This window comes from Arctopsyche grandis, chromosome 5 (genome assembly GCF_051622035.1).
Source record: "Arctopsyche grandis isolate Sample6627 chromosome 5, ASM5162203v2, whole genome shotgun sequence".
Classification (NCBI taxonomy): domain Eukaryota; kingdom Metazoa; phylum Arthropoda; class Insecta; order Trichoptera; family Hydropsychidae; genus Arctopsyche; species Arctopsyche grandis.
Genome location: NC_135359.1, coordinates 20,596,974 through 20,609,839, shown reverse-complemented (window position 1 = coordinate 20,609,839; position 12,866 = coordinate 20,596,974). Strand labels below are relative to the sequence as shown.

General features: G+C 31.1%; 1 protein-coding gene across 1 annotated transcript; it reads right to left on the bottom strand.

Annotated features, from left to right (window-relative positions):
- Nucleotides 1-2,424: 2,424 nt before the first annotated feature.
- Mip (Myoinhibiting peptide precursor) lies at nucleotides 2,425-10,134 on the bottom strand. The gene is made up of 7 exons (XM_077431647.1): nucleotides 10,104-10,134; nucleotides 4,488-4,621; nucleotides 4,128-4,400; nucleotides 3,888-4,046; nucleotides 3,428-3,503; nucleotides 3,261-3,341; nucleotides 2,425-3,170 (listed from the first exon to the last, which is right to left on the bottom strand). Exons 1-7 carry the CDS (start codon nucleotides 10,132-10,134, stop codon nucleotides 3,139-3,141), a joined length of 786 nt encoding a protein of 261 aa, XP_077287773.1. The 3' UTR covers nucleotides 2,425-3,138.
- Nucleotides 10,135-12,866: the final 2,732 nt, after the last annotated feature.

The window sequence follows — 12,866 nt, the reverse complement described above, 5'->3', positions numbered from 1 at the left end:
GCAATGTATAAAGCTTCATATTTCCATAATGTTTATTTGGCAAGTAAAAGGATTGATAAAAATGTAGACCATTGACTCGATTATAGTAAACTGCTGAAATCTCTTTTTTCAAACTGCTCTTGAGCATTCGAAGGTGTTTAACCAATAATGACACGTTGAATTCGCTGTCACCTGTCATTTCCTTTATATTTGGGAAATGCACAAGAGACAGAAATGAGTTTATAGAACCTCATTTTAGATACATTTTTCTTTTCCCTATAGCTCCCAAGTTTAAAGAATTCAATTTTTCCATGAAGTATGTAATAAAACCAAAATCCACCAGCCAAATCTGATCCGATCGACGCGGCAATCGCAATCGCAATCAAAATCGCAAACGAAGAGAAGATAAAAATGAGAGGTCAGAGTTAATTTATATTACTGTTTTGCTCCCCCCCCCCATCTAGTGCTCTATTGCAGAGCATCGTAACCTTTGGATATTCGCGGCACACATTGTTTATGACTCGTGGAGTTTGTCAGCTACGTACATACATATGTACTTCATCGGCAGTCGCTAGTTATTCCGTATATGCGTAGGGACAAAACACTAACTAACATCGGTTTTCTCCCTCTGCTGTTCGGAGAACACATATTACCGCGGAGCACAGGTTACGACCAGAGAAATGTTATAATAATAGAAGGGCCCTTACGAATAAATAAATTGTGTCAATATTACGCGGTACATCTCCATAACTACGCTACAACACACGGAATACAATCAGATCAATTTACTTATAAAAATGTATCCCATGTTGTTTATTGTGTGTTTTTGAATGCATTGTGCAATTTTTAACGATGTTTACCCATCTGGCGAGTAATATAAACAAACAGATAAGTTTTTATCGGACATAAGTCGAGAACCAAGCATCAACTACGACTGATGCTAACATTATTTAAGAATGTCTGTGGACAATCGTCACTTGACAACAATATAACGCCTAAAGTCACTTCTATTATTATAACATTTCTCTGGTTACGATGCTCTGCTCTATTGAGTACCCAGTATAGTGTTGACAACATAAACATGTCGAATTATGCTGACAAATGAGTTCAAATTACATAATTATTAAATAAGTATTGTAGAAATTCGTTAAAATCAGTCAGCGAGCGCCATGATGCCTGCGGGCACGGGGTTGGGAACCCCTACTCTACTGTATCCCAGTGATTTTATACCGGGATCCATGGGCTATAGTTCTAACTTGTAGGAAGGATATGCTTCTTGTGTGTCATTTCTTTAAATTAGTAAGAGGTATTATATTTGCAACCCAACTATATTGAAGAAATTAAGTTATGAGTTCCATCTCGACTCATTGATTATACTATAAAAGCAAGAACTAATGTTCTTAATTTTTTCACCAATTGCTCGGGCCTTACATTGCTTGAATTTGGCCAGCGATCATATTGATATTTTCAATATTTCAACAAATAATCTATCCGTTTTTTATTGTTTTTTACTTTTAGATTAATTTAAATCTATTAATTTTTTAATTTTTATTGCTTTTTATTTTCATCTTTATTTTTTTTCTTTACATTTTTTGGTTAGCATTTGAATTTTTGTTAAATAAAATTGAATGTGTCTTTATATATTTTATATGTACATACATATGTATGTATGTTTATACAAAATGTGTATTATTTATGTATTATCTGGCCACAGTGACATATTGGGGTAACCTGTAAAGACACTGTGGTATACATATGTATGTCTATTAAAATAAAATAAGGTAAAGTCAGGTCGGAGACGGAAAATTTTAAAGCGATCCAAAGCCCTGATCTAAACCAGCATCAATGAATATTATAATTTTGTTATTCACTGAAAATATTATAATATAATCCTTTCACTATTCTGTCCTTCTTTTCACTAATATAATATATTTATTTATGTAGAATTAAAAGAAAAAATAGATGCTTGTACAGTACATTTAATATTTATTTCACAAATAAAATTATTCACAACAAATTTTTATTTAGAGGAATTTCACAGTTTTTTTTTTTAGATTTATTATGATTACATTGAGAAGTACTGCAAATATAATATATTTATAATTACACATATTAAAACAAATATTAAATATCTCTTTTTATGAAAATAACATTTAAAATTTATAATAATCTAACGTTCATATTGATTTTCAATTATTTTTTAGTCAATATGTTACAAGTGAAATAATTTGATGTGTGTATGTATAATATATTAAATTTATCCATATATTTACATTTTGCTTTGACACGGCAAGGGCGTATCTTTTAAATTAGTATATGGAGTTTTATTCTGTATTTGAAAATAATTGTAGCATTATTTCCTATTCACAATTTAGTATCAGTCAGTTGTATAGAAAATCAAAATAACAAATGCTTTCACTTATAAACATCTAGGTATAATTTTTTGATTTGAAAAAATTGTTGGTAATTTTTCATGATTTGAAAAATTTACAGGTAAACTTTAAATGCTAATGATTACTTAAACTTCGATACATCATAAATTATCTAAAACGAAGTTTTCAACAATGTTGACTGGCTGGTACTTCATTTCAGTATTTATGATATCATTTATGAGACACTTACTGAGTAAATAATAATACAGATTAGGTAATACTCTCAGTACTAAATGACTCTTTTTGTTTTCTTTACATTAATAAATTCATAATTGTAACACTTCATTTATCAGGCCATATTATATTCGTAGAGCAACATATTACTTTAAAATAATTACTAGATATTTATTTATGTGTAAAATTATTACAAAACCTTTAAAACGTCTATACATACACATTTACAGACCCATCCTCAATTTATGTTAAATTAATATCAATATTTTGGTACTATTCTTTTGTAAATTCAAAAAATTAATCAAAATTATCACTCAAAATATATTATAATACGAAATTAAAATTAGGTATATGTATATACGTATTTCTACATATTATACATGAGGTAAACTTTTACTCATCTGTTTAAATGCCATAAAATTGAGGAAAGACTTCGTATATGCATAATATATTGATATTTATGTAGTATGTATTATTAACTATAGGTGTAAGCATGATCTTGACTTTTGCATCGGATTGATATTTTTAAAGTAACTGATTTCGAGCACTATATTTATTCCTCTCGCCTGTCTTCGCTTTGTAATTCTGCAAAGAAAACCAAATCAGTAGATTCAATGATGGATTTATATCAACTAAATTGTATGTACATATTGAAATTTTAAATTTCAAACGCACCATCCAAGTAATCCGGAACGCTTCTCTTTCCCCAAAGTCCTTTAAGGTTATTCCAGCCAGGTTCTCTTTTATCCATTGCTCCTAAATCATCAAAAAATTTAATTACATTTATTTAAATATGAACGCAATTTTCTAAATTTAAATTTTAAATGTATATATGTAAGTACCTTTAATATTTTGAGCTGCAGCTTTCGCGCCTTTAATTGCCATGTCCTGTTCCTCAGCTTCCTTATTGTTCAATAACTACAAATTACATTAAATTAAAAAAAAAATGTTATTATAAAATTTATACACTTACAAAAAAAAAAGTTTTTTAAAAACATACCTCTTCTATAATTTGTATATAAAATTATTATTTTGAACAAAAACAATAATTTTATTTTACTACCGCCATCTATGCTTAAAACTAATAAACAAACGATGGATAAACGTCAACGACTATCTCGCCGGGCAGATATCAAACGCGTCTTACACGATATTTTTGCACCATCGTAATGGTGGAGGATCCATTTACTTATATTGATGACCAAAATGAGCAATATGGCAAAGTATGAAAACGATCGGATAAGAGGCAAACTTTTTCCTGAATTGTAATCGTAAAGGAGGTATGTAATAAAAAATAAATACCCTCATGGTCAGGGGAGATTCTTGTAGCTGATCATAAATGTTGCTGTCGTATAAATCTGAATCGTAATTTGGTTGGTATGAGCCATCATATAGATCATCAGCTTCCCTCTTGCCCCAGCCTCCGTTCAATTTTTCCCATTGGCGCTTTCCCCATCCTCCCTATAAATATAAAATACAACTTAATTTCACCCTAAAATGTATGTGTATGTGTATTTTGTAATTTTAGTGATATGATCTTACGCGAAGGTTGTCCCATGCTCGTTTACCCCATGCCGAGTTCATATCCTTCCAGCCCCGCTTTCCCCATGCTGAATTCATGTCTTTCCAGCCTCGCTTTCCCCATGCCGAGTTCATATCTTGCCAGCCCCGCTTTCCCCATCCACCGTGCAAGTTTTGCCATGCTCTTTTGCCCCAAGCCGAATTCATATCTGACCATCCTCTCTTACCCCATCCTCCATGCAAATTATTCCATGCGCGTTTCTCGTCTTCTATTTCCGAGTTTAATGCTTCCAACTGAAAACGTCGTTTTAAATATTGTTATTTGCATGTTACATTATAAAAACTGTTGATGAAACTCTTTGATCTGAATACATGTCTAACCTGTCGTTGTTCGATAGCCTGGTTGATTGTGGGTAAATGAGATGATGGTATGGGATCAGCTTTAGAGACAGCCAGCAAACCTAGCACTCCCAGCATCAGACCGGAAGCGGCCATTCTTAATTGCCACATCACGTCTGAAACAAAAAGCATATAAAATTATAATATTTACATTGAAACCCTTTTTAATATTGATATAAATATATTATATATTTTTTATTGTGATGCAATTTAATTAAGAGAAAAATTTTTATAGCAAAAGTTTTTTATGTACAAATTTCTTGTAGAATAAAAACACATTTGGAAATACAAAAAGTACCATTAAATTAAAATTAGGAATTTCATATTTAAATTTTAAATTGTAATTGGAAAACTTATTTTTACTTATACGTATGTCTGTACATATGTTCAAGTGTATACGTACATATGTATATGTACGTACATTTTGTTCGTTCATGAACATACTAGTTTGTTCATACGTGAACCAATCCAATCTGGTCAGTTATAGCCTACACAAAAAAAAAACTTGTTTGCTCAGACACAAACTATAAGCATAAGTTTAAGTATTTTCAATCGTTTGTCCCATCCTCTATGTACATACATATGTATGTATATTGTATGCTTACCCTAGGTTGCAATATTTTTAAAATTAGTAAAAACCGTAATTACAGCAACGTTGTAATGTGGTTTCCATACGATTTCCCTTTTAAATACTTGGCGTTTTGACATCTTAAAGGTTTTGCCAGCTCAAAAGCTTTTACAGTCAAAAATTTATATTTTAAGTCTATTTTAAGATAGCTTTTGACTGTTAACACTTAAATTAAAACTAATAGTTCGTGTATGATTAACTAGCATGTTCATTTCGACTGTAATATACACTGTATGTACATATACATATATTATTTAATTATAAATAATATGTTAAAAATAATTGATACAGAGAGGAAAAGTTAAATAATATTATCAAAAGCTGCAAAATCATAAACAAAACAAACGAGTGTAGCGTATGTTAAAAGGAGCCGCCGTTATAATTGGTTTCGAGGATTATCTCCAGGCTTAAGTGCAAGTCGGCTAACAATGAGAGACCCCCGAATGTAACGGCACTCGGTCGCATTCCCGTGGAGTTCTCAGAACTGACAACACGAAAAGCGTGGGGCTGCATATCCGAGTACGTGACTAAACAAGTAACCGGACGTCCAAGATGCCCTGAGCGACCTGTCCTTTATAAGAAGGTACTTATATCATATCAAGACCAGACAAGACAAGACATGGACGGAGCACTAGCAGTGCGTGTATCTCCTTAATCACCAATAAATGTCGTGACGTGACTTTGGCCTTTTACTTGGATCCTCCACCCACCCCTACGCAACACGAGTTTCTTTTTTAAATTAAATTTCCTATTTTAAATTGAATTTTTGATTTAAAAATAAAAATGAGTTTCTTTTGTAAAATTTTCATTACATACTAAATTATGTATGGAGAGAAGAAACTGTTATCAGCGTATGCTTGATAATAATTAACTTTAAAAATTCAAACGATCCTTGAAGACACCATAGTGCGCGCAATTTTCATACATAGATAACATTAATCGCATGTGAAACCAAAACGAACGAGGATAGCAGTTAGCACGGTGGCTGAACATGCGAATATTGATGAGTGAACAAACAACACATGTCATTTTCCGAGCCGTCGAACAGAGCGATGGGACGTGTTCACTCTTCAAAAATGTGACGCAAACACACAAATTACCGCTTTTAACATTAAAATGGACAAGCAAGATAGGTCACGAAGAGCGCCATCGCATCAGTAACGAGCCACATTCACACGTGCGAATTTGTATAATCCGCGACAGATCGCAAGTGGTGGGATTACGAGAGCGTGGTTTGCGCTCGTCGATCTGGATTACGCATGTCGCATTTCACATTTGTTTTTTGATTATACGAATAAATATTGGGACGTGATGTGATTCAATGAGGTTGAAATAAAATAGACCTACGCGTGATATTGACTACCTGCTGCGAATATTCAATTTAAGCTGTGGTTTTATAGTTGTTATGGTCTTACTATCAATGATTTGATGCTTGAAATAAATGTATAATATACGAGTATGTAGCTAATGTAGAAAAGGAATGTCGCGGTTTAAAATAAGAGACTTAGACGCATCAAAAATTCAATGATCTAAAATTCCAAAGTGATAAGAAGACTTTAGTAGTCGCACTTTTAAACTCTACCATTACAATATTGAAAACTAAAGTCTTAAATTGTGTACCTAAGCATAGATTATATGTAGTAATCAAATCACATTATACTCCAAGCAAAATATTATATACGTATATAATAATCATATACGTACAAAGCTTAGAAAGAAGACATAGATACTTAAGATTCCAGAGTACTGGCAATAAGTACGAGATTTCAGCGATTTTCTACGACGAAGATTACGTGCGACAATGGTTTAATATTGAATGGGTCAAATTCAGTGTTCTCTTCAGCTAAAACTTTCCACTTTTCATCCATTTTAATATAATATAAGGTCTGAACTGCCGGACAAACGACCGGGCAATATGAAACGGTCTGAGCTGTACGAGTCTTTTAATCGCACTCCAGGGATTTCATTCTGGCATTATTATTTTTTTTTATTTCCTATCCAGGATGTGGATGTGAAAGTATGTGGGTTTTTTTCTTTTTTCTTGAAGATATGTGTTAAATGAAGCGTATTAAAGGTACTACTATCGATGGTTTGATGTGCGTTGGTTGAGATCTGACAATCACCGGCATAGCGGGCAATAAAATGAAATAATAGCACTTACTTTTCACGTTCGAAGGGTAGTTTTCTAGTGCCGCGTGTTATAAAGGGTTGTTCGTCAAATAAATGTTAAGTTTGTTTTGTCACTTTGAACCAGTGATAAATCAAATAAAAGGAAATGTGTTTACCCTTCTTCCATAACCGGATACATTAAGTAGAAGGCAATGTTGATACAAAATAAAATTGTGAGACTTGAAGTTATAGAATATATTTTGACGTACATATAATGTAGTTCAAAAATATATTTATATTTTCTAAAATACGAAAAAACCTCAATGAGCAATGGGGCAATTGACATTTACTAGAGAGAAAAGTCTGCGGAATCTTCACTACATTTACTACTCCAATTCAAACATTTCCCTTAATGAATAGATTCATATAATATATATATCAGTTATATTAAAACTTTACTCAACTAATGCAGTAAAATTTGGTTTTGACGAGACTCAAGGGAAAGGAAACATTTCATCGTAATAACAATTATCCCTTATATGTACTAGCAATAAAATATATCTACTTTCTAATTTATAGTCTCAATAATTTAACTTTTATTAATACTAAATTATCATTAAAATACTCTAATTCAATCTTAAAATTCTATTAGATGTTTGCATAAATTCGGTCCAGTATTGAACGTTAACAGATCGGCACAGTACTGCACGGGAGAGACTAGTCCTATTCATACTATAGAGAACCGCCCGTTTTCGGCACGCTCATGATTGTTTTGGACAAGGCAAAATCGGTTTACATATACATGACAGAGTGCGACTATATGGTGCAATATTTCTTGCGTCGTATCTTCGAGTTAATATTGTCACAATATGGGTGAAAACACACTGAATGGTACGTGGTTCGTGTTTTTTAGATAATTTTAGCCCATATACATGTTATACAGTCCCAAAAATCACCCCCTGAAGCGTTTTCGGTGATATTTTAGCCTTGTATTTATCCTTGCTTGATAGTGATCGATAACGATGAATCCCATATTTGAAGAAATGTAAGAGACACTTGTCTCGGACCAAAAATCTGACCAAGAATCCACTCACTAATTAATCAATGGCGAATAATCACTGAGTGTGACACCCCTAAAAATATAACGCTATACATTTTTAAGGAACGTGCTGTGCTGGTCACTCAAGCAATAATATCACCGTGACTAGACCTGTATATAAATATACAGGTTTATAAAGTAACGAATAATGTATCAGTGTAGGTATCAAACGAGCGGCTGAAGAGAATAATTGATATTCAGGCAATGAAATGGCAGGACCAAAGAGTTTGAAGTACAATGCTTTAATAAGGGCAAAACTTTTTACCCTTTGACTCTCGACAATGTGATTTAAGGACTCGCCCAAATGTGCGGTCGAGCGTTTCTCACACATTTCATTGTCGTTATTAATTCAATAATCCCACATTGGTATGAATGTATGTATGTATTTTTATTGTGGAAATATCACAAACATAAATAAGCTTACGATACATTATAAATTACAAAACCAACATTTCTTTAATTACTATGACATTTCTACGGGTAATTATGTTGAGGTTTCGCATCTTTCAAATGATCAAAGCGTCTTATTACTAAGCAGCCGATAACTCAAAAGGTTATAATTGGTCCTTGTGTTTAATGTACCGTAACGGGTTACCTTTGACTCGAAATATCGGTTAAACTTCTGTCTCGAAATACCGATAAAACAAATCCCTGTATACGATTCTGGTATATATATATGCTCTTGAAAAATATTGAAATTTATAGTCGATGTAATTGTATTTTTACGGGGATATGCGCGCGTGGTTTGTAGGCGACGGTGTGCGCCGTATCTCGGGGGAAAACTAGGAAAAACCCCTGGAAAATTATGGCTTTGTTGAAGACTACGTTTGTGATAGCCGTAAAGGCAAAGTAAAAAGCTCTGAGGGCTGTTGTTTGTCTCGCTTTTGTTTTGTCGTATCGTGCCACTTTTTTTTAAACATTTAATATACCGGAAACCACACTGAATGTACATATTTTCACAATTTGATATCTACAACGAGTTTTTTTAACGTCGCATTCAACTTAGAGTATTAAAATATTTTACAACACAATACAATACCGTACATTGTAGGCCGTTAATTATAATATTTAAGATGAAAACTCAACTTAAACTACACAAACATATCAAAATAAAATAGATATTTTAATGAATTCAATTGAAATATATTTCATTTTGGGGTTTAACAATTATAATATAATCCAAAACAATAGTTAGTACCTTTTCTATATATTATGATACTTGTCTAATAAATTTCAAAGTTAAATTGGTACATTAAATGCATGAAAGAGTGGAGCCGACGAAAAGTTTAAATTAGTAAATTTTTCGGTCACCCCGCAATCTTGTAAACTTATATACTATATATTCATTTACTTTTATATGACATGAAATATTATATGCAGTTTGTTTTAACGATGTTTATGCAAGTGCAAATTAAGCGTTTTGTTTGTGAAATTCATTTCGAAAGAAGTCGAATTCGGTTCGTATTTAATATTTATATAACGATATTTACATGGAAGCAGCAAAGCTGCCTCATCAGATTGAATAACCGAATTCGTTTTCATAGCTTTGCATATATTAAGTTTGAGCGTTTAGAACGCAGAATAAAAATAACAAACAAATTAAACGCGATGCTTCAAACGGAAAAAGTCGAGCTTTCGTGCAAGCTCATAAAAACATTTAAACGGAACTTTTATTAAACAAGTTTTTCATTTGGTCAGCTTTCATTTTTTTTTTTCGTAACTTTCTCTTCATTTTCACATTCATGGAATATTTAAAAGTTACACTTTGTTCTCTGTCCGCCTTCTTCGCTCATCGTCGTTATAAATTCGCCATAATTATATCATATATCAATTTTCATTTGGATCAATGTCAATGCGGTTGAATACGTCTCGCAATTTAACATCGAATAGAAAATCTTACAGTAGATTTTATTCAAATTTTAATACGTTCAGCATAAAGTTTCACTATTACAACGTTATATAAATGAATTTACTAAATCCAACTACATACACTTTCAATGACAACTATGAAATTTATGTCAAAAATATCCGAATCGTGAAAATTAGTAGACGGTTATGTGATATAGGACGTATAATATTATATATTATATATATAGAAAAGAGTGAAAAGCTCCAGCGGATCACTTTGAAATCTGACACATGAGAAATAGATATCCTGAGAGAATGGATAACCGAGACTTAGAAGGCTTGTCAAATATTAGAAAGCACTTCAAATCTGCGATGAAGTATGAAATTACTTTTTTTATTTTTATTTTAATATTCTGTGAATGTTCTTAAATTCGTTTTTCCGGTTTAAAGAATTACAATTAAAAATTTATACGAAGAAATCAGTGATTCTTTTTAATTTACCGCCAACTTCTTAAAACCGACTGTGACCTATATATAATACAAGTTAAAACTTTTCGTATTGCGTAACAAATCCTAACAAAATCAGGAGAGCAAATTTCTTATTAATTGCATTTGAAAATTAGGTTGCGTAAATTTCATACATATGTATGTACATAAGTATACTAAAATTCATATTAAATTTCATTAAAATTACACGGAAATTTCCATTAATAAATTAAATATGAATCTTTATACTTGAAATTGACGTAAGTCCACTTTTCTTAATTTCGAGAAATATCTAGCAAAACATCAAAATTTAACTGAAATAATGTTTTTGAACTGAAAATTGGACTTCCGCCTCTATCTAATACGAATAACGGGTCATATATTGATTTTAAAATTATGATATATAGTATTTGCGAGATCCTAATGGATATTAAAAAACAAATTAAATATTTCTCAGAATAAGAAGAAAAATATAAAACGCGGTTTAACTGTCAATAGAATGTTACAAAATAGGCAAACAAGCAAAATTTCAAATGGTTCAAATTCCATTTCCGGTTGGAAACTGAACGCATCGTCGAACAGCGTGAGGATTTTCCGTGTCTCATAAGCCTTCACATCAAGTTTCTTTCGTCGTTAAACCTCTATTGAGACATATTCTCAACCCCACACGTTTGCAAAATTTTGTCGAAGACGTGAATCAGCGAATATATGAAATTCTAGATATATGTGTATGTATGTATATATGGAAATTCGTAAGCACTGATTTAGGAAGAAGTTTCGGGATCCCGGAAACGTTCGTTTGATTCTTATCCATTCAAAATCTCAACCGATCGAAAGCGGAAAAAAATAATTTACGGATTTTTTATATGAATTTAAAATAAGTAAGGCTCTTTATGAGTTTTTAAATTCTAAATAATTATAAATGTACATAAATGGTAAGATATGTACGAGTATATTGTAGATTTAATTTGGAAAAAAAAATGGCTAAAATTAATTCGAAAGGTGAGTAACCGTATTAAAAAAAACCCCGATTAATTCGGAAATCGGATCGGCTATATAGAGAAAATTTTATTTATTAAAATATATATATACATATATATATATATATATATATATATATATATATATATATATATATATATATATATATATATAGTATATACATATATATATATATATATATATATATATATATATATATATATATATATATATATATATATATATATATATATATATATATATATATGTACATATATACATATATATGTAGGTGTGCTTAAAATATGAAATTGATTACCATTTTAAAACATGTGTTATGAATATAAATACAATGTTCACTCTCGGGAATAGTCGATGGGTTGAAAAATTCGAGGTACATATAATTTAAATTTAAAAAATACTACTAATTTAAATATTTATATTCGTATAAATTTAAATACAAATCTTTACATACATATTTTTTAATGTATATATGTAAAAATCTTTAATGTATGTATATTATAATATACGTATATACTACGTATAAATAAAACTCCGTATATATGTACATATGTATGACCCTCGCAATTTTAGTGGACCTCAATTTTATACTGTCAGAAAAATACGTAACCTGTATATACATATGTAGAACATATAATAACCATGGTTTTGAATTTTTAAAAAGGGGAGGGGGTATAAAAATATCGGTTGCCCGGGTCCTCGCATTTTCACTGAGAGGCTCTGTATGTATGCATGTACAAACATAATGAATAAGCTTATTTCGATTAGATTCAATTTCGGGTCGTTGAATGGTAATCTAGACTTTTTGTAGGTCATTGAACATGGTAATATCCATTTCCGTTTACTTAAATTGAAATGTACAAAAGGTTTTAATATAATATTAAAATTTTATAATTCTACTCGGTCAAATACATTTCTTGTAATTATAATAAGTGTTTTAAAAAATTAACGGTATACAAACAAGACATAAAACATAATATATAGGACTAATCCTATATGTAAATTCTATTGTTAAGTCCCGAAGTAAAACAAACAGTAAATGTCAATTACCGGTCGTTGTAATTGTTAGGCGATCGAATCACAATTAGTCACCGATTGAATTTTTGCTACATAGATTCGATTGTTTCCGCGGGGAAATTCGCTAATTTTATCTCACATCCCGTCACCTATGAACTATCAATTTCGCTAA

Excerpts from the sequence above, each read along its gene's own strand:
- Mip (XM_077431647.1), bottom strand. The coding sequence starts at position 10,134 with ATGAGCGAAGAAGGCGGACAGAGAACAAAGT. Across the intron at positions 4,047-4,127 it reads GAGCATGGGACAACCTTCGC|GGAGGATGGGGAAAGCGCCA; the intron begins GTAAGATCATAT and ends TTATATTTATAG. Across the intron at positions 3,171-3,260 it reads CGTTCCGGATTACTTGGATG|AATTACAAAGCGAAGACAGG; the intron begins GTGCGTTTGAAA and ends TTTTCTTTGCAG.